The sequence below is a fragment of the Malaclemys terrapin genome, chromosome 4 (genome assembly GCF_027887155.1).
Source record: "Malaclemys terrapin pileata isolate rMalTer1 chromosome 4, rMalTer1.hap1, whole genome shotgun sequence".
Lineage (NCBI taxonomy): Eukaryota > Metazoa > Chordata > Testudines > Emydidae > Malaclemys > Malaclemys terrapin.
Window position 1 is genome coordinate 123,346,796 of NC_071508.1, and position 23,486 is coordinate 123,370,281.

At 37.7% G+C, this 23,486-nt stretch overlaps 1 protein-coding gene across 8 annotated transcripts; it reads right to left on the reverse strand.

The window, feature by feature from the left end:
• Window positions 1–1,755: 1,755 nt before the first annotated feature.
• Window positions 1,756–21,944, reverse strand: ATXN3 (ataxin 3). 8 transcript variants are annotated; one of them, XM_054026758.1, is made up of 12 exons: window positions 20,725–21,126; window positions 15,914–16,078; window positions 15,425–15,469; window positions 13,853–13,938; window positions 13,298–13,364; window positions 10,122–10,209; window positions 9,700–9,832; window positions 8,805–8,980; window positions 8,071–8,194; window positions 5,839–5,924; window positions 5,144–5,165; window positions 4,871–4,959 (listed from the first exon to the last, which is right to left on the reverse strand). In XM_054026758.1, the coding sequence occupies exons 1-11, from the start codon at window positions 20,818–20,820 to the stop codon at window positions 5,161–5,163; spliced, it is 1,071 nt and encodes a 356-aa protein (XP_053882733.1). In that variant the 5' UTR covers window positions 20,821–21,126; the 3' UTR covers window positions 4,871–4,959; window positions 5,144–5,160. The 8 variants fall into 8 exon arrangements, with proteins under 8 accessions (XP_053882732.1, XP_053882731.1, XP_053882734.1 ...); XM_054026757.1 differs by lacking the exon at window positions 5,144–5,165 and having other exon boundaries at window positions 1,756–4,959; window positions 15,425–15,466; window positions 20,725–21,123; XM_054026756.1 differs by lacking the exon at window positions 5,144–5,165 and having other exon boundaries at window positions 1,756–4,959; window positions 20,725–20,820.
• Between the last annotated feature and the right edge of the window lie 1,542 nt (window positions 21,945–23,486).

Below are 23,486 nucleotides of genomic sequence, written 5' to 3' on the forward strand. Positions count from 1 at the left end.
ACATTAGCCTGATCATTATCATTTCCATTAATTGGTACCCAAACAAAAAATATATATATTTTGTGTAATTGCAAAATTACTGAGAGTTCTTCTGGGTACTGTTCTATGAATAGCTCACAGATGAGACTGTGACTTCATTGGTCTCCTTGTTCATTCACTGATGTGTCAGCAAATGACACTGCATCAGAGGCATGCAGACAAACAAAGCTATTACCCCACATTCAGACAGACATGTCACCCAAAAGCATAAACTGGGCCAATAAAACCCTATGATTAATGTGAAACTTATCCCAGATACTCATACTTGCCTATTAATAGTATATTGTCATGAAATTTAGGCCTTAAATATAGATAGTATAAGAAAAAATAATTTACAAATTCTAACACTAACAGGTATTTTCAGGAAATATTGAGGTTTTTTTAAGTTTAAGATTAAGCTTTAAAAAAAAAAATCATTCCTAGACAGCATGGACTTGTTTTTTAAATTAATCACAGCCCTTCTCCCCAAAGAAACTGTATATCCATTCAGCTTTTCCATAACAATAAAAAGACATTCCTGAAACAACATAATTGGGGAGCAGTCACAGTCTTACAAACAATGCATCAATATAAGGTGCAGGTATAAGATTTATATTCATATTGTTACTAACCTAGCCAGGGATTTGGATGGCTTATTGGGATTGGTTTGAATTCAGCCACTTTAGTGGTTATCAGGTTATTACTCAGGGACAGCTGTAGGCGGTTAAGTGATGCTGTAAAATGAGACAAACAAAACAACCCCGCATCTCCCCCCACACACATCACAACTGAAATCTTAACTGTACAGAGAGGTCAATAACTCAATAGGCACAGAGTGAACTCTAGAGTGGCTGATCTGGGTTGAGGCATGCTGTCGGGGCTGTGAAAAAAAATGACTGTACTGTAGTTTTGGTGAAGTAAAAGAACTTCACTCTCTGAGGAAATTCATTTTCCTTAGAAATGGAAATAGCTATGAAAGTGGAATCAGCTTTTCAGTAATGTGAATGAACTTGTTGAGTTAAACTTTGTAGTTATGGGTTGGGCATGGCCCCACTTTACGTATAGGATAAATGTAAAGAAGCCATTGTAACCAGGTGGCTGAAACAATAGCATTAGCACCCAAAATATAGGCACATGGACATTCTGAGCAAAAGCTGATCATTTGGCCCTATGGGTTTGACTGGTGGAAATGTTTTGACGTAGGGGAGTCTGTCTGAGAGAAAGCCAAGAAGACAGTAACAGAAGGCTGGTAAGAAAGCTTTACTGAGAGAAAGCTAAGAGAAAAGGCTTTCGGGATATAACGTGTTCGCTGGAAAGGTAGGGTTGGAATAGCATTTATAGTGCAGAGTTTATATTATAGTGCCTAAAATTAACCATAATTAAACATGATTGTGGCCTGGCCTGAAACTGTTATAGCATGATCATTTCCTTACCTGGGAGGACAGAAAAAAAGTTAGAATCATTTTACAGAACCGTGTTTTAATTCTGTAGCTACCCAACATGGATATCACTTTTTTTCCCCTGACTTCTGTGGACAGAAGAACATACTACATCACATGGAGCATAATAATGATAAAGATGATAATTTTTGTAGGATAGACAGGATCTAAAGATCTTACAGATGTAAGACTGGAACAAAAATAATTTATTCTCCTGCCTAATGGGCTCTCTACCACTAACGCTACAACATTAGGATGAAACTTCAGCTTTGAAAGATGGCTACTGCTAGCAAAAGACTCAAATAGTTTAAACTTTATTTACAAAAGTGTTTCACAATTTATACATGTCAGTAAGTGCTTATCACTTAAAGAATGCACATTGAGAAAATGAGATCAGTTTTTATTGATGGCTTCTTGGCAGCTCCACACATTCTGTACTTTGGATCTACAGTGTAATATGTGTATTGTCACTAGTTCATATTCACCTTTTCCTTTGGTGCAATTAATGTATGTAGCCTCCAGGGCTACCTCTTAACTGATTCACTAACAGGTCACCAGTCTGAGTGAGCTTACTATTCCTCAGAATGCCAAATGGACATTTAGCTCACTTAATTTTTAGATGATACTGTTTATTGAAAGGAATATGGTTATCCATAAAATCTAATTCACCCTGTTGTGCCTTTTAAGCATTATATGAGCTTACATTCCTTGTATGCTACAATACTTAGGCAGTGAGGTGGTTTGAGGATGGATTTGGTGCTTTAATCATGAACTTCCATGCTTTAGTGATTATAAAATCAAATCATTAACATCACTAGAATATAGGAGTTCAGATTTTTATATAGGAATGCTACAGTATATAGCCAAAGAAATATTAATTTATAACATAACATAACTGAAGAGGAAGTTAGCAATTACCATGTCTTAAAAAAGAAGTCTTTACAAATCTGTATCCATTTATAAAGATAATTTAAAATGCAGGGTTTTAAGTCAAATAAGTTCATCCAGCTGTTGTTTGCATCATGCCAAAAAGGAGAATGTTTATGACAGATAAAATGTAGGCAGAGAAAAAGAAAAATCATGATGAATTTTCAGCCTCATAAAAACAGTATTTCATGCTTTATATGCATCCTTTTCCACTGTCATTTACAAGGAACAGTCAATCTTGAAGCCAAAATCTATACTGATAGGTTTGTGCAGCCATTCAGCACTGCAAAGTTGTGTGTGTGTTTTTATTTGTTTGTTTGTTTTGTTTTTTAAAGCAGTGACTTTGTTTTAAAAACTTGGTGCAGCAGGCATGGCAAAAGAGTTAATCTGTTAGTCAATTAGGTAGACTGAAATGCACAACAGTATTGCCTACAAAGGATGAGAATGGTGGAAGTAAAAAGCAATTCTGAAAAGCATTACTTGTCTTCTGGTCAAATCCACATTGCCTTACTCATGCAAGTGGTCCTACTGAAATCAGTGGAAATTAAGCATACAAGTAAAGGAAACAGAATTTAGCCTAAGGATCTATCTTACAGTAATATTCTAAGCTATCAAGAAGCCATCATTCTACACAAATCTTTACCAAAACCTAATGGCCCTTTTATATACAGTACTATTCTGTGTTGAATGTTTATTTCCATCTAATTATGATTCACTCTAACTAATTATAATTAAATACATTACTATGGTGCAATAGTATAATTTTAAAATATTTTGGTAAAGAAATCAAATGTATAGTTTCAAAAGATTATTCTTAGAATGTCTGTGGCAACTGCTTACATACTAAGTGAAAAACAGCTTCAACACCATACATCTATAACATATTTCCATATAATTTATATGTAAACAGAATTTATAGTTAAAGCACCATTTATGAAAAAGGAACATGTTTAAACTGTTGCAGTAAAATTGAAAGCCAAATTTGGTCACTCTGTCACACATTCATCTTGAGTATCAAAGGATAAGTCTTAAACTGATTGAATAAGCTAGCTTGCATACTTTGCTCCCCATTTTTCTCAGTAACAGAAACAACATGATAAACAAACTGTAAGGTGCATGAATGAAGGCCATTCCTGAAAAAGCTGTAAAATTCTGACAAAATAGAAGATATTCGTAAAAAGCATTTGGAGAAAAAACATGCGCACACATACAAACATAAACAGTCAGTCTTAACAAAGCTACCTGCACAGGGGTCATTTCAGATTGCAGGAATGCACCTTAGATATGTGGCACTGAAGTTATGGCATCTAAATCTCTTCTCCCTCCTTTCCTCCCACTCTCACACAGCTTGATGAACTAACAAACCAGGGAAGAGATAGATATTCTTACTAAGAGTGTGAAGGAAGAAATGGTGAGAGGCCAAGGTAAGGGGAGGAACTCAAAGATTAAAAACAGAAGACAAAACAGGAGAGGTAGAGACAAGAATAAACTGTTTAGCCCAATTGCCAACATGTCATGTCTCTCTCACAGAAAAAAGTACCATCTCCAATAAAGCCAACTTCAGCATTCAGTGGAAAAAGTACGAAGAGGGAGCCAAATCATCTGACCTAAAGTAAGAACTGGAGAAATCTTTGACATTCCTTTAATGATGATTTTCAAATAATGCTAAAGGTACTGCAAGTACAAAAAAGGTAAAATCTTAACTCATTAAGATAACTTGGGTACCATTATAATTACAATTATATTGAAGATTTTTCTTTTCAACTACCAAGACCTCATGGTTTTGTGTTTCTCCTTCAGAAATGATCCTATCACAAGCACAAAACAGCAGAGCAGAAAGCTCTGTTCTAAGTTCTGGGAAGCGAAACACCATCAATTCTTGCAGGAGAAACATAGAACCATGAACTCAGGGTCTAGAGGGTAAAAGATTGAATTAAATTTTTTTTCATTTTAAAATGTGCTTACTGGTTTTAAAATTTGTCCATATTTTCTATTCATGATTTAAGAGCCTAACTTTTTTGTATTTATTTTTAAATTATTATTGAATGGCATCTGAATTCATTGATAAGAAAACTGCACTAAATTTTGTAATTTTGTTCTGAATTCTCCAAGCAGCTGACATGTAATAAGAAAGGAAGGTAAATTATACTTGCCCCTTATTTGGGGTATCCAACACACAGGCCCTGAGCCTACAAGGCACTTAACTTTGCTCACTTGAGTAATCCTCCTGAAGTCAATGAAACTACTCACCTGAGCAAAGTTATGCATGTGTTGAAGTGTTTTGCAGCATAAGGGCTAATTTCTAAATTGGTGCAATATTTTTGTTATTTTCAGATCCCCTTTTAACTCTGACCCCCTTCTTTTCATCTGTGGTAAGACAATATCCTGTGTCTCTGAAATGAACCCTGCTTGTACAGCATCCACACAAGAATATTATAATGGAGATTGAGTGTTCTAACAAAAGAGAAAACATTATTTTGTCATTTCTTTTCTTCTGTATTTAGGCAGTTCCTAACAGTTTCCAAGGACATATTCATGGCTGCTTGAAGCATGTCTTCTTCACTCATATCGCCTCCTGCCAGGAGACAAACATACACAAAATATTCACGTCTAATTACTTATGGAATGCAGCTATAAAAAAAGTAAACATTTTTCATATCACTTCTTGCCTCTTGTTTCTATTTGTTTATCATTCCATGTTTTTTCAGATGTCTTTTGCTTTTTTGTTTTCTATTATCAAATGATCATTTCAGACTTACTTTTCAATGCACTGTAATCATTCTATAAAAAGATATGAAATAATGTGTAATTAATTTTAGGTCTGATATTTAACATTAGTAATGTTCACATATTTATTGTCTTTCTGAATTACATTGCTAACGTGTTTCCACACGTAATTAAAAATAATAAATGTCTCTGTTCCAGCCTAATGTATTTTTTATAAAACTTGAGAATAAACATTTAGAGAGAGATTTATTTTTCAACATGCATCCTGTTGTTGGTAATAAGAAGTGCTGCATACGCCTACACCAAGAGCTACCATACTATATTCAACTAGAAAAAAAGTAAAACCAGAACCTGCTTGATCTAGTAGCAGTGCTGTGCACTCCCAAGAAGGAGAGATCTACATTCAATCACTATCTCTAGATTCTTAGGCCAACAAGGGCTGAGAGCAGTGTGCAGGTAATGCAGTCCACTCCTGTGGGACAGGTGATCTCATATCACTCAAGAGTGACCCTTTCGGCCAACACAGCAGAACAGGCTCTCTAAGAGCCCTATTATATCCTCCCCAGCAAGAAAAATAGTGGCTATGTCATGCAGTCCCAAGGGCAATTGTTAGGGGAGTTAAAGGCAAGGAAAATTGGGGAACTGTTCTTCAGCAAAGAGAGAACCCACCAGGGAAAAATCTAGATTAACATCTGTGTTGAAAACCATAGGTTGAATAAAACAATACCTGGGTCTGTTCCTAGTGCATTTGAACTTGTAGCTGGCTTATCGTGTATATCTGGGGTCTGGCCTTGCTGCGACTGTTGCTGCTGTCTGAAATTACAAAAATAGTTTCAATTAGTGAAAAAACAAAACTAGGAGCACAAAAATAGTATAAACTAGACAAACTCCTAAGTTCCTAGTATCTGGTAGAGTTCAAGTTACCACATTTACACTTTAAGAAAATATTACCAGATACAAAACTGACCATGAGATAATCCAGAATCTCTGGCTTTTATATTAGGCACTCACTTCACTATATTCTGATCCCTGCAAATAATTTGATCCACACACACACAAAAAAAGGGCAGAAAATAGATAGCTACCTACTATCAACCTTAAGGAACCCATGGTGGGTAGTTAGAATTATGAAAAAGGGAACTTTTAAAATGTATTAAAGTAGTACTGTCAACTTAAAAATCTTATGTTCTAAACAAAGTTTCTTTACCTATGTTCAACACCATACATTGTGCAGCGTTGCCAACCCTCCAGGATGTCCTGGAGTCTCCAGGAATTAAAGATAATGCCATGTGATGAAACCTCCAGGAGTTCATACAACCAAAGCTGGCAACCCTATATGCAGGGTTGTTGTAGTTGTGTCAGTCCCATGATATGAGAAAGACAAGTTAGGTGGGGTAATATCTTTTATTGGACCAATTTCTGATAGTGAGAGAGAGATGCTTTCGAGCAGAGTGTAAGCTCGAAAGCTTGTCTCTCTCACCAACAGAAGTTGGTCCAATAAAAGATATTAACCCACCCACTTTGTCTCTCTCAGACCATACATTAAAAGACAAATAACTTTAAAATACCAGAGAACATGTCACAATTTATATCATTTAATTTTAACATGTATATCAGCTTTGATATTTTTCAATTATATCAGATTCACTTTCAGTTCCCTTACTGTTAGGTTCCAAACATTGCAGGAAAATATTTAGTTGTTAAAAACAACTGTTTTATTGTTTTTTTTGTTGTTGTTTTTTTTTAAATTGTGAAACATTTCTCTGGATCTGAGGCTTTACATCTGTTCCCCCCTCCTCCTCCCAAAATGTACATACAGGTCCAAATTTAAATCCACAATCTCCATTTAAAAGCTCCTCATCTTGTCTTTATTGTCTCTTTTTCTAAGGTCCTGTTCTGACACCTCCCCTCTGCAAAAAAGTCATTCTTCATTCCATGGAAAGCCAGTGAGTGAGAAATATTTGGATGGTGTTAGGCACCATCATATGCCCTTGCACCCCAAATCCCTTCAATTCAAATGTCTGGCATTCTCATCCACTGATACACAATCTTATCCCCTTACTACTTCACTTTTCCTTCTGGTGCCCCTCTCCCTCCTCACTAGAAGATCAAGATAGAGAGAAGGAAAAACAATAGTAACAACAGAAGAGATGCAACTGGTTTATAGTTCTGAAACAGAAGCTGAATTGGTATTAAGAATCTACTTGCTCATCTCTATGGTTAGCAGAGAACAAGCTCTGCCCAACCTTTTGTTCAGAGGGGGAAGGACTTAATAGATGAATATTATGTGACTCCCTGCATTTATATCTCAACTCTCAGGCACATACCCTCACTAAATATTAGAGCATAAGCTTTCGTGGACTACAGCCCACTTCTTCGGATGCATATAGAATGGAACATATATTGAGGAGATATATATACACACATACAGAGTATGTATGTTCCATTCTATATGCATCCGAAGAAGTGGGCTGTAGTCCACGAAAGCTTATGCTCTAATAAATTTGTTAGTCTCTAAGGTGCCACAAGTACTCCTGTTCTTCTTTTTGCGGATACAGACTAACACGGCTGCTACTCTGAAACCTGCCACTAAATATTGATTGTGTTGTTTTTTTCGTGGAGTGCACTCTCATTAAATCATGAAGGACACATACCCTCTATAAAATAATTAGTGTTATTTACAACAGTACTCCTAAGACTTCATATAAAATAGTATCTTAGTACCTATGTGTGCACATAGCTGGACATTTACCTTGCTGGCAAACAAACAATCTCCTTCTAACTAGTATCTCAAGTAACTAATTAGAAGCTACAGGATTTCCAGAATACAGTGTTAAAAAGGCTATTAAAAAAAAGATAAATAAAGCTAAATCTGACCTCAATGTGTGAAAAAATATTCTACTATCCTAAAATATAATTACTTCAACAAGCAAATTCAGTTTTCCACCAGATACTTTACTTTTCAAAATATGTCTGTCTTCTCCTTCGCAGCTCTTCTGAAGAAAGAGATTCAAACTGACTTGTACCAGACGAATGTGGTATATTCTGCGATGCAGACTCTGAAAACTCACTTTGATGGCCTCCTAAAGTTAGAACATGGCATTTCATTACATCAAGATGGGAAATTTTAAACTAACAAATATAACGTAGCTAAAATTACCTATCCAAATCTCGATGAAGAAAAAATTGTTTATAACATGATCATCATATACAATTATCTAATCTCTATTACTACAGACAAAGCTCTTGAAACAATAGATCTGGCAAGGAGTGAATGGCTCAGGGAATTGGGGAACAGAGAACTTCACCTGAAGATCAATGGTTCAAATCTACCCACGGCAGTAGCCAACCTAAAAATTAATATTATCTAATGGCTAGTTAGCGGTCTATGTGAGTAAGATGAACTTTCAGTATACTTCCTAGTGATCAACTATTCACATCATAACTGACAACATTTTTAAGAGTCACAAGGAAAGGACCAAAGTTCACACTTAAGTATCCCTTCATGCTTAGGAGGCAGACTTTCCAGAGGGCCTGACCAGTGGGCCTGAGACACATTCGCAGGGAAAACAGCTACTATACTTGACCCTATGAACAGATTTCAGCTGTCAGAATTAACTTTTCACAAGAACTCAACTAGTCAAAGTGATCACTGGATAAAAATTGTAGCTTCTTTTTAAGTAAGTCTTTTACCTTGCATACTAAGTTGAATGGCTCTACGAAGATCAGCTTCTTCATCTTCCATATCAATTTCCTGTTTACTTAGAGCAAGGGCTCTTTGGAAATTCTCCTCATCTTCATCTAACATGCCTGTTCCATCAAAGGGATGGTTAACGTCTAAAGCTTGTTCCAGGTCAGTTTTTTGCACCCTGCAGAATAGATATCTCATTGCAATCAGCCATAGATAACATTTTCATTTGAATCTCATAATAAAGAATAATACTTTGCGTTGATTTAGCTCTGCATTTTCAGGGTACTGTAAAAACATTCTTATCATCACAACACATCATCTGAGGTAGTTAAATATTTTCCCCATTTTACAAATGAAAAACAGAAGTACAAAAGAAATTATGTGATTTGTCCATAATCACAGTGCTAGTCAGTGTCCCAGTGAAGGGCAGAATTCAGAAGTTTGTGGTTCCCAGTCCCATGCTCTATCAACTAGGCTATATTGCCACACAAGATCTCTGTTTTTACCTATTGCAGAGCCATGGAAGTTAACCTGTATACCAAGAGAAAGGAACATTTATGAAGTAATTCCTTTGAAAATTTAAAGCTCTCTTACATCTCTTTAAAAGCAATAAAATTTAATCATGATAAAATACAACAAAACTATACCAGGCTGACTAGAGTATTTTAAAATGTTTTAAGATTTGGAAACATTTAAGGATTAATGTTGTAGTTGTAGGATAAATCAGAAAATAGGAGCTTTACAACTCAGTGAAATTATAATAGTATATATAATGAATTAGAGGTACCTAATACTACTTTGTAACTTTACTTAGAAATAAGTGCCTTGGTTGTAGGCATCAATCGCTAAAAAAAATCATGTTCAACACTATTAAAAATAAATCTTTATTTACCTTACCTTTCATCTCTTGATTGTGCAGTTTCTTCCCCAATCAGTTTTGGTCGCTGCATCTGCTGTACCTGAATCATTTGCAGTAGTTGGTCAGCCTCACAATCTGGCAGGTCACCCTTTACAACAAATATAGAATAACCTGGGAATAATAAAAGCAGAAATACTAAGTATAAGGTGTGTGGATTATTAAATACCCTCAACTAAATATACCATGAAATAAAAAAAGATGTAATTTATTACCAGCAATATAATACAGACATTCAATATTAGGCTTTGCCTCTCATTACAAGGATTGTATAGTTATTTCACCGATTCAGTCACAAAACTGATAGACTGGATACAAACACGCTTATAAATAAAGGTTAATTATCTGATTTTAATCATGTGCTTTCAAGCAATGAGGTTTAACATTTGCAAACTAGTATTACCTTCCTGTTGTAACTGAGCCAAGAAAAGTGCAAGGTATGTATCTGATATTAGTTCTGGACCCATCAGGAGAGAGTTCAAGTTAAACCACTGTAATTTGAAAACAAAAAAAGATTTGAGAAAACAAAAATTAGCATGGAATTTATTTTTGGGCAATCTGGTCAATTTCCATGATGAAATATCGGATTTGTAAACTAATCATGTGAAATATCAAAAATTCCTTTCAAGCACAAGAGCACAACAACATAAGTATTGCTACCTGCCACCCTTCAAAAAGTCCTCAGCTAACACAAACTCTGAAACTTTACAGGGAAATTTATGTAACTTCAGGCTCCCTTCCCTACTAATATCAGGAGAGTTTAAAGGGGAGAAATTTGAACAATTTTTATGTCATGGTTTCTGCTGTTACTTTATGATACTGTTTATTCTGGTTTGCAATATTTGTTCTTGGAGATTGTCATTTGATACACTGAAGTTTTTTTTCCTTCTGTCACTTCACCATAGATTCATATTTTTAGTGGAGAGTGGACAGAATCCCTATTTAAAGGGATGGCTGAAGAAATAGTTGAGTATTTTCTGTTAAGAATATCCATAACAGTGCTGCCTTTAATTGCGGATACTATAAAAAAGATTGCTTTAATCATAGGTAACTGGTTTCTCTACATGTATTTTAAAGATAATTATATCAACCAAGTTCACTTGGAATGCTTTTATTATCTATGTCACAAACACAGCCTATATTAGCAGGAGGTGAGACAGGATGTAAATATGTGTTTGTATAAATCACCGCACACACACTCCAAAAGGCCCATTAGTCATTAATAGTAATTCTGGTAATAACTGAAAATGTATCCAATTTGGGGAGAGATGGATATTATAGGGGCCATTAAAACTATCAGACATCTCTCTTGACACTATCTTGAATAAATGCAAGTGCTTGAAGAAAAATTCTTCACAACACCCTTCCATTGTGCTAAAATCATGTCCTTCCAGAACCACTTCAGATGGCAACAGAATTCAGTTTCCATTCCATACAATTCTTGGCCAAGCTACTGAAACTGTCAACAAGAATACTAATTAATATATAAGTATATTCTTTGTGATAGAGGCTAATGTCCATTGATAGCTAGAATGAGACTATTAACTTATTTCAGACGCTACTGAACCACCAATTACTTTTGGGCCCAATCCTGCAACATTTTAAACACATTTAAATGAAATCAGTGGACTCCTCGTGTCCTTGAAGTAGAACATGCATGTGTCTGCAGGATTGGGGTCTTGATTACTGTTCACCAGGAATGGAGTCATCAAATAGTTCCATATCATAATGTTAACATTCTACCCCATTCACGCCACAAAATTTCCTCTTAAAAAAAAAAAAAAAAAAAAAAAAATCAAACCCCAAATGGTGTGTGGGCCAAGGGTGTGGGGTAGAGATAAAAAGGTACGGTATTGATATATGTACATGAGTGTTGGGCTTTTAAAATGAGGAGTGAGGGAAAAAACCTTTTAGAGATAATAGTTTTACTTTATAGTATAACAAATAATAGAGATGAAAGAGTCAAATTAATGTTTCCTTCATTGAGCTAATCTATTTTGTCTAGGGATGGATTATTAACTTATAAAATGAATCCTCCTTCTGTATTACTCTCTGAATAGACACCAATAAGTGTTTTATTGTGATTATAAACTATGTAACATCTAAAAAAATAAAGTTTTAATCCCAAATTTAAAAAACTAAAAATCTCTGTGACAGAATAATAGTTTACCAAAAAATATCTGAACTACATATACACATTTAGCCTGGAATGCTCTCCCCATCAGATAACAGTTTTAAAGTGAACACTAATGCCCCTTCAATATAAAACATGAAAAAATGCTTACAAAATGAACATAATTATTTTTAAACTAATCCCGAATGTAAAGTCTGTAATGTAGTCCCCATTTTCACCATTTACGCCAGATGTCATTTCCACTTGAAGTAAACCACAATATAAGTGCATTTTTGAAATTTGTATTGGCCTGAAAAATCATTACTAGTATAAGGCATCACTTGCAACCAAACCACTTTGAGCTTTCATTTTTTAACAAAGAGGCTTTATCAGGAATGTTTGGTGCATTCAATGAGCCTTTTCAGTAGAAAATAAAAAGCTTCAGTGCCATATTAAGGGCAGTGGCCTGGTTAGTTTCATCTACAAAAAGTTTACTTATTTTTTCTCATCTGGATGTCAGCATGGCTGCAGCTTCCAAAAACCTTAATCATGAATATGTGAGCTCCTTTCCATTATTGTAGATGTTTTTACAAAGCTTACTTCAGGAGTGTTTTACACATTTTAAAAATGTAGTTTAATTATATGAAGAATTATAGAATGTCATCTAGAAAGGGACAACTTTGATTGGTATTCTATCTCTGTGTGTTAAAAAGACCCAACTTTTTCTGATCTATCTGGCTGTTTGGTTATGAACACTTCATACAGGCACACCATCCCTTATTTCTAGCAATCTATTTTACTATTTCTAATTTAATTCCTCCTAAAAGCTCTCCTAAATCCTACAGAGTTAAAAGCTGTGTTTCTACTTTTCCCCACTACAATCCCTACTAATACCTCTCCAATACTGGCAAACATAAATATTCAATGGTCTAATGTGTTAATCACATTTCCCATATACTGACTAGCCATTTTAGATGCACAGAAACTACCTGCAATTTATTTTACAGTATCAATGTAATAGTATTGTGTAATGCAGCAAAAACAAACAAACAAACAAAAATCTGACCCTCAGTACCTCTTTGTAATGTATAAAGATGACCTCAAACTTTTTTCAAAAGTATGATTTTCTGGCTGTTTGTTACATTAAGTCTTCTCTCTTTTCTGACAAATATGTTGTGATGTCACATAAAGCTGTAACCAGAGCTGCAGCTCTTGCTTCTTATAACAGCATGCAGATTCTTAGGGGATCTGATCCAGAGTCCTTCCTCACGCCAACATTAATGCCAAGCTGCCTGGCAGCATTATGATATAAATAAGCGTTTACCCAACCTATTTATTTGGGATAGTCTAAAACAGATTTCAACCCAGACCTTCAAAAGATGAAAGGCTAGTACATGGCCTCATTGCAACCATTCTTTCCACCCCCGCTCTGAAGTCAACTTTTAAATAAAAAAAGACAAGGTCACCTGTTTTCCTAACTTTCGAACTGTAAACCAGTGTTCCTTATAATTACAAATAAATGATCTTTCATTTCTGTAAAAAGAAAAACACAAGGTATACATAAAATTAAATTCTCTAATATTGGAGCTCATACTAACTTTTAAATTATTTGTTATCACTAATTTATAAATAAATTACAATATTTTGGCAATACAACATAACTATTGATGCTATAGAGTGTTTAAATTGCTCTTATTATAATTCATAATATTTTAAAGTGTTCTTTTTAATTATGTAGTGAAGTCTATATAAACCTGGTAATGTCATAAAGCATATATGACATCACATGCAACTCAATCAGCATACTGTGATGCCACAGATACTGAGATGTCATGAAGGCTCAGAGGACAGATCATATTAATCCCCAAAATATGAAAAATAAAAGGCTGAGGGGATAAAAAAGGAAACATCAAAATGTAACAGAGCTTGAAATAGTAATTTTAAAAGAAACTTAGTAATCACAGATTTTCAGCGTTACTTTTCTGTAAAATGAAAGCAGGGTGCTAAAAAGAAAGTCTTACATAGGGTCGATCCCGAGCCTCTGATACTCTGGGCTGTTGAAGAGGATTAGTTCTAAACCCCAAACTTTCAAGGCATTGCTTATAACCTGTCAAAAAATAGTACTTTTCATGAGACAAACCAGTCAACTCCAAATTTAAGCAATGCAACCATTTTAATCACTATCAACAATTATATTGTTTTCATAAAGCTGTGCTTTTAAAAAGTTGATATAAAAAGGAAACCTCGGGATCATAATATTCAAAATGCAACCTTCATGAATCTACGATCACCACACAACATAGATAGCATATACAACAAAGATGAATTACAAAACTACAGTTTGACAGAGAGATTCTAGCAAAGCACACCTCCTTGATTATGTTATAGCCTTATATCCAGCTGTCTGCTTATTACCTTCTTACTTTCACCCTCAAAACTACATAATTAAAACTGTTTGGCATTTTGCAGCCATTAAGATAACACAAGAAACAATATTAGGGCTACTGTTAACATATTTAGGGATCATCTACTCTCATCCTTTTTGAAGACATGTCCACTAAGACTTTTAACTCACATAGGTCCTTAATTTTGCCACACTACAAACTAGAACCATGTTGCAACAAGGTCCCTGACTCCATTACAACTTGTGTAGACCTGAACATCAAGGTTTACCAAAAATCCTAGACTTCCAACTAAGGACCTCCCTAATATCTGCTAAAGTTCTAACTCATTTTAAACATTATTCAGTACGTTTGAAATTTATGGATGGAATCAAACCTCTTAACACTACTCACTTAAAGCTGTTTGGGATAAAGGTATGGGGAGATTAACAATTCATCATCACCTCAGCCAGTCAACAGTGTAGCAAGTGATCAAAGAGATGGTAGAGCAAGAAAGTAGAAACAAAGTAGAAAGCAATTTTTATCTGCTTCAAAGTCACTGCAGCACAATTAGGAAGTAAGGAATTGCCATGCTGGCAATGGCAGAAAATATATTTCAGAAATGAGACTGGGAAGTAAAATGAGCAAATAAAAAGAAAGCCCTGTGCATCTACAAAACAGAGTAATGGGAGCAGAAGCTTGCATGAGAGTATGGAAAGAAATACTGACCAACATACATGGGGGCCACAAGAAGAGAAACAAAAGGTAAAGAACATGACCTAGGGATCCAATATAGGTAAAAGTTACTAGTCTGGGATTTTTATGGGGGTTTTGGTTCTATTACAGGTATTTAAAAGATTAATTACATATTAAGTAAATTCCCTTTTTAAAAATAAACTTTTTTCCAAATAGCTCTAAAGTTTCAGAAGTGTGAAATAAAGCCTTTGGAACACAGATTCTGCAGCTTTTTCATTTTGCAGATCACTTTGTAAGAGAAGGATTCTCTCACGGACCCCCTAATCACCAGGAAGGCCTCTGTAATCCATAATTTAAACCTGATGCTCTAGAAAGCCAGAACTCTCCTGCATTAATCCTACACACTAGAAATTGGAGAAGAATTACTAAATGCTAGCAAAATTATTTTGAAGAAAATATATATAATGCAACTGCACTGGTTGTAAGAAATTGTCCTGACCACAGAGTCATGCTTACTTGAATGGAGAAGTAGCCACTGTCATCCATATTTCCAGAAGGCTGCTGTTCAATTTGGGTGGAGGAGAAAAAGAAAAATTGTGATCAGCTTACACTTCTAAAAAGGTTTATGAGAAATCAAGTGTAAAAATAAACACAATCGTGTACACCTACAACACAGACTCTGTACACCCATTTCGAAAAAGACTGCTTGCCCTGCCCAAAATACACTTTTAGTGAAAAAACACAATCCCATATCCTTCTCTCCACGCCTGTAAGATGCGGATAATATATTTCTCATTGAAGTGTTGTGATGCTTTAGTAGTGAATTAATGTTTGTAAATGCCAATTTGACATACTTGTATGAAAAAGACTATAAAATTGAAAAGCATTATCACTTGAAAATGGAGCTTCCATAACAAAGCAAGAATGACAAATTTGTAAAACAAAAAATTATGTTTCAAAAAAGCAAACAGATGCCAAGCAATCTAATGTTAAAATGATTGTTACCTGTAAAAACGTTCTGTACTCTTCACTAGAAACTCCTCCCTCCGCCATTCTTATTCTCTCTTCCTCATCTAGCTGCTGTGCAATAGAAGATAACTCCACAGGGCTAAAATATTCCCCTTGTAGTAAGTTATTCAGGCAATGCTGAGCGCACAATGAGCCTTCTTGCTAAAATTGTAAAGAACAAAAATATATCTAAGAATTGTTTTAATGTTTTGTTATATCTTCGTTGCTTCAATCGTCTATGTTTGCCAAGGGAGTATATTTACCCCCAAGCTTTCCTACAGTGCATTACTTGTCTGACTTTAGAACACCAAAAAGATCATCTCTGACACATGCATACAGACCCCGGTTATTTCTCAAGAAATGTAAACATTTTTAGTCCGTAAGTTTACTTTTAATTTAGAAGGTCATTTAAGAATTGGCCAGTGACAGAAGTCTCTGCAGACTGATAAAGTCACAGAGGGACTCCAACAATTCTTGCAAACAACAGCAGCTACAGACTTTATTCTTTCCCAGGCAGCCTCCACATGTGACTCTCTCATTCTCCATACCAGCTGCACTTGTCCCATATTAATCTCCCTCTTCTTTTCCCTCCACAACAGTGCCATGTACCCCTATGTCGCTTCCCCCATCATCGATATACACACATAGGCAGGGGTGGGCAAACTTTTTGGCCTGAGGGCCACATCAGATTTCCAAAATTGTATGGAGGGCCAGTTAGGGGAGGCTGTGCATCACCAAACAGCCAGGTGTGGTCCCCATCTGACCTCCCCGCTTCTCGCCCCCTGATGGCCCCCCCGGAACTCCTGCCCCATCCACACACACGCACACACCCCGGTTCCCTGTCCCCTGATCGCCCCTGGAACCCCTGCCCCTGACTGCCCCCCACCGTCCCATCCAACCCCTCCTCTCATTCCTGACTGCCCCCCCCCCCAGGACCCCTGCCCCATCCAACTACCCTGCTGTTCCATCCAACCCCTCCTTCCTGACTGCCCCCCCGGGACCTCTACCCCCATTCAACCCCCCTGTTCCCCACCCTCTGACCACCCCGACCCCTATCCACACCCCCACCCTCTGACCTCCATCCAACGCGCCCCCTTACCGCGCTGCCTGGAGCACTGGTGGCTGGTGGTGCTACAGCTGCACCGCCCGGCTGGAGCCAGCCCCGCCACTGCGCAGCACAGAGCATCGGATCATGCCGGGCTCTGCAGCTGCGCTACCCCAGGAGCTCACAGCCCAGCCGCCCAGAGCATTGTGGCGGCGCAGTGAGCTGAGGCTGCGGGAGAGGGGAAAAAGCAGGGGAGGGGCTGGGGGCTAGCCTCCCAGGCCAGGAGCTCAGGGACCGAGCAGGGGGGTCCCGCAGGCCGGATGTGGCCCACGGGCTGTAGTTTGCCCACCTCTGCACATAGGCCATGAAGACTTTGCAAGTTTGCCTCAAACTGATGCACCTATTAAATGCAGACATGTATACACTTCCAAATATACACATGTATATAATGTGTTTTCCAAAGTAAATAGATATGCATACTTTTGTATTTTTTTACATTAAGAACTTCAATATACATGCACTCTCAATCACATGAAAGGCATTCCCATTTATTAGGGACTCTTGAAAAAGTTGGTTTTGAAGATTCTATGTGAATCAGATTTGAAATATAAGTCAAAAAAGCATCAAGAAAATATTTGATAAAGAATGATAGGGAAATTTTTAAACCCCACCTCACTGAAAGTCCTCATGGGATTTGCCCCAAATATTTTTACCATCCTAAGATAATATATAGTGTGCAAATGTTCAGGTGTACTGAGGTTTTTCTTTGGTGACATTTAAGGGTGAATTGAGGGGCAAGCAGGGGAAGGAAAGAAAATTAGGCTCATAATTTATAAATAAAAGTTGCTTTAACTTTAATAAAGGAGACATAGCATTCTTTAATAATTAGAAGCTTCCTCGTTCAACCTTGTCCTGACATAGATTTATGCTCTGGCCATTCATTTATTAGAGCTTTCAACATTTTACCCTAGAGCAGAACTTCCTGTCTTTTACAGTAGTGGCTCCTTAGGCATGGAGCTTGCCCCCCTTAGACCTATCTGAAAAGGTACCTTACCTACCTTTTAAAATTATATTATTTTCTTTTCACACGTGATTTTATGGTTAAGAATTTGATGTGTGTGTATTAAAGTACTTTAACTGTAAATACCTAAGCAGCATTCTGAATACTTTGGAGGAAATGGGGGCACTACCAGTGAACTGAAATGTAGATTTTTATTAAAAATGATGTTACACACACACTTGTTCAAATTTTTCCCCAGAGAAGGCAATTAAAATTGAGGGCATGGTAAATAATGAAGAGGAAAGGTCACTGATTCAGAGTAATTTACATCACTCTGTGAACTGGCCACAAGCAAACAATATGCATTTTAATATGGCTAAATGTAAATGCATACATCTGGGAACAAAGAATGTAGGCCATATTTTCAGGATGGGGGACACTATCCTGCAAAGCAGTGACTAAAAAGATTTGGGTGTCAGGGTGGATAATCAGCTGAACATGAGCTCTCAATGGGACGATGTGGCGGAAAGAGCTAATGCGATCCTGGAATGCATAAACAGGGGAATCTCAAGTAGTAGTAGAGAGGTCATTTTATCTCTGTATTTGGCTCTAGCACAACTACTGCTGGAATACTGTGTCCAGTTCTGGTGTTCACAATTCAAGAAGGGGGTTGATTAATTGAAAAGAGTCCAGAGAAGAGCCATGAGAATGAGTAAAGGATTAGAAAACATGCCTTATGGTGACAGATTCAAGGAGCTCAATCTATTTATCTTAACAAAGAGGAGGTTTAGGGGTGACTTGCTCACAGTCTATAAGTAACTACATGGGGAACAAACATGTAATAATGGGCTCTTCAGTCTAGCAAACAAAGGTATGACACAATCCAATGGCTGGAAATTGAAGCTAGACAAGTTCAGACCAGAAATAAAGCATACATTTTAATGCCGAGAGTAATTAACCATTGGACCAATTTACCAAGGATTGTGGTAGATTCTCCATCATTGTCAATTTTTTAGATCAAGATAGAAAAACATCCAAACAGATAAATTCCAGGAATTATTTTGGGGAAGTCTATGGCTTGTTCTATAAAGGAGGTCAGACTAGATTATCACAATTCTGGCTTTAGAACCTATGAAAATAATTATTACAACAGAATCAAAATATATGTTGCTTTCTGCTTAAGATATCTAACTAGATGTTTTACCTCTACCTAAGTAATCTAACTACTAAATTGTCAAAAAGCAAGGATGTTTCCATATATGTAAACACATTTCCTGTACTGCAGGCTGATGTAAAATATTTGCAGTTTACAACACTTAGAAAATAATTGCCATTTATTGTGTAACTTAGATTAAAGGGCAGAGTATAAATATGAATATCAATCTTCAGCAGAATAACTTCTATCATTCCAATCCTATAAAGCCATCTTTCCACAGTAATTTATTTTAAAACAAAAAATGTTGGGTTTTTTTTTGTTTGTTTTTTACATTCCCCTTCTACACATGGCAGTCTAGGTCAGATAGGAACTAGTTTGGTTTAGTTACTATATCTCTTGGTAACTAGAGCAACCTGCATTTACAAAAGGAAATTTATTAAGAATGACAATTTGAAAAACTATTATTAATAATAAAGATGGCTAAAGAAACTAAATTACAGGAAGCACATAAAGACGACACTAGAATGTGATGGTGTGATATAGAGATTATTGTTTAGGAGTTTGAAGGCAATCATGAGTAATAGAGGTACTTGTCATCTGAAACAAAATATTTAACACTCATATGGTGCTTTACATTTTCAGAAGCACTGTACAGCTATTAAATTAATTTTAACAACACCCACTTTGAAGTAAGTGTCATAATCTCCACTCTGTACATGCAGAAACGGAGGCAGAGAGAGGTTGTCATGAGCAAAGGCACAGCAAGACAGTAGAAGGAGTCAGGAATAGAGCTCGTATCGCCTGCTTCCCATCTTTATGCTCATCTCTCATTTAAGCCATTCTGCCTTTCTCAAGAGAGTAAAAACTTCATTCTGCACGATCAAATTCTTTCTGTATTTATCTTTAGAGGACCAAGAAAAAAAAAACAGGAAATAAAACTCAACATGAAAAAGTTGCTCTATAAAAGGAAGTAATATTGACACTTGTTTGTGACCACTTTTGAAGCTTTATAGACTTATTTGTCCAGCCATTTTTTGAAACCATTCAGCTGCTAGGGACTTCAGTATTAGCAAGGTATGCCAGCAGACTGACCAAGAAATCGGATTCCCCTTCTGAAAGGGGCCTAGATTTCTTCGAAGATGTATTTAGTTGAACTATCATTTCACCTGGCTCTCCCCTTCCACTTGCGAGGAATCTTATCAGCACAAAGATGCTATAGTAAGGGGCAATATGACATCGAGATCAATTGGATAAGAGAATTTAGTCAGAGGATTGTTTTCGGGAGTGTTTAAAAGACAGTTTCAAGTACTACCCTACTCTAAGTCATCCACGGGATGGAGAGAACTCACCAGCCTCGGCTCCCAGCTACTGACTACAGCTCCCCTCACTTCCCCCGCCCCAGGCTACCGCTCCAGTGCCACCTGCCAACCCCCTCCCCACCATTGGCTACTACCCCTTCCTTTACCCTCCCCTCCCAGCTCCAGCTCCTACCCAAGCCTCTGAAATACCCATCCCCCCATCCAACCGCTGGCTCTCTGCGGCGCCCTCCCCCACTCCCGAGTCCCCCGCTCAACCGTACGCGCCCTCTCCCCCCGCCGCATACTCACCCTCTCATGGAAGATGGCCTCCATGTTTATTTGTCCCAAGCCAGCAGCAGCCTCCACCTCACGTGACCACATCCCAGCCACACAGCAGCCAATCATCGCAGCTGCCCCGCACCCTCTCGCCCTCTGCCCACCACGTGATCTTACCCCGCCCAATAAACCGCGGCCTCTTCAGCTCCGTGACAGTCATGTGATCACAACGTCAGTGCTTGCGCTAGAGTCCTGGGGGCGGGGTTGCGGGGGCCAGAATTAGCTTCGGGACTCGCCTAGCTGGTGCGGGCGCCTCCCGTCGGCTGTCGGGGGAAGTGGGGGCTGGGCGCCGCAGTCAGAGCCTCAGCCCGGAGCTCATCGCTGTGGTCTGAAGAGCTTTGTTAGCGCTTACAACCACTTGATTGCCCACTGGCTGGAGCGGTGCATAGGACCCCCGCCCTGTGTGTCACAAGCCCTGTATTGTCAGGAGCTGATGGGGATTATCCCGCACTTCCGTAGTATTTTAAGGGGCACGGTTGTGCTTTGTGAATAGCAGAGTCTGTTCTATTCCTATAGGTGGCAGGCCCTTCCAAAATCCACCTTGTTTAGGGTGGTGATAATTAAGTCTTAGTTAGCCAGTTTTGTCACAATGCCCATATACTATTCCACACTAACTCAGTCAGAAATGAATTTAATTCACTTTCAAAGCAGATTATCCCATTTCTTATAACTGCCCATTTAACTGAAGGGAAGAAGTGTCAGCTAGATTCAGGGCACTTTAATGAAATTAGGTGGAAAAGAGCCTCCTGGTGAAGGCATGCCGTGTGTCAGGCTGTATGAATTATGAAGGGCATTTCCTACTCTCTCCTTTATCTGTACAAATGGTGGCATTTGAAAACTAATGATTATGACTTATTTTTTTAATTAAGTGAACCAGCTGTCCACTCTGCTGACCTAAGCCTCTTTTCTATCTGCTTTCCCCAAACTCATTCATTTCAACCACTATAAGGAGGATGCAAATGAAGAGGATGGAGAAAGGGAGTGAGTGGTTACCACTGATACCTCATTGCCAAGTGGCAGCATAGTGCTGAGCTAGTCATAGGCAACAGCCAGTCATAGCCACACTGGTACATAAAATATTAGTATTGAAGGCAAAAGAGGAAAAAGAGGGGAGAGTAGAACACAGAGAATTTGGAAGGGAAGGGCTCCAGCAGGAGGGTGGGGCTAGAATGGAGCAAAAGGGAAAAGAGAAGAGACAAGAAGAGACATTTTTAAAGATTGCAGTAGCATCAGAAATGTGTTAGGCTCTTGCCAAATATGAGGAAGGTACAACTCCTTTCCCAAAAAGTTTACTGGGACAGAACAAATCTGATCATGCTCATCCTCAGTAAATAGGATAAGGAAGAAAGAATCAACCAGCAAAGACAAAATTACGTGTTTTGTCTTATACCTATATTGCCCATCACTGTAATATCTGAACACTAAGGCACTCAGATACCAGAATGATAGGCATTAACTGATCAGACCTAGGATGAACTGTTAGCTAGCGCATGTAATTTATGCTACAAATCCATCAGCGCAGTGTTTAGGTGGATGATATTTCTAGAGTACAGAAAAATAGCTCTTCCAAAGGAGCATGTCCTAACAGTAGGTGCTTAATTTGGAGTTTTCCTTTCCAGATGAGCTGTCCCAGTAGTCTACCACTTCAACTGTGGTAAATTATGGGCTTTCTGGGAGGCAATACATTCTGATTACTATCCTATTCTGGCTCTGTCATCAGTTAGGAGGAGAAACAGAAGTGGGAAGTACGGACACCACTGCATAATGACTAAAAAGTTTAATCTCCAGTGCTCTCTATAGCATCATTCTAAATTCAACACCACAGGGATCTTGGTGCAAATTAATACTGATACCAAAACTCATTGAAAACCATTGAGGATTGTGGAACAGCAGCAGTTGGGGAAACCATAGGCTTTTTATAGCAGACAGACTAGCAGGTATTGAACCAATGTGCACATTTATGGAAAGCTGCTGGTTTGAGGGGTGACCCTTCCATGTTCTGAAGGAGAGTAACTACTATGAGAAAAATCAGTCAAACTCTATGACTGAATTCAAGGCTGTGTTTTAAGCACCTTTACACCACACCACAATCATAAAGATCTGGAAAGCAGCTGGAACCCCTCCCTCACAGCCAAAATTTCCTCAGCCCAGGGAATTCCTTGAACAGCATAGGGTTGTTTATTATTTGTATTGCTGTAGCACCAAGGAAGCCCATCATGGACCAGGATCCTGTTGAGCTAGGCATGTAGAAATACAGAACCAAATATCCTCCACTCCTTGGCTCCAGCTGCTTATCATCTAACATAATGCTCCTATGTCCCTACTCCTCACAGGCCTTGGGGCAAAGAACAGGCTGCGGCATGGCCCATAGATGGTTCCTGGTAGTTTCCATAAATTACAGCAGTTCCAAAGGCTGCTCCACTTTATGCTTGGAGCATGGCAAACACCTATCCATGTCCAGAATTTGCAACATGCCATAGGACAAAAGCACCTGTGCCCAAGCCATGGCTACACCCTCTGAACTGCTCAGAATACCTACACGAGAACAATAAGGAAGAGGACCAACAGGTCTCTCTACTTTATAATGATTTAGGGCAAACCCACACACTTTGTTATAACTAACTCAGTATTTAAATAAAAAAAATAAAAACAAATTAATTTCCATTTCACTGTTAATTTTTTTTTCTCTCCATTTTACTCAATTAAAATACAAAGAGACTAGTCCTAGCCTTGGA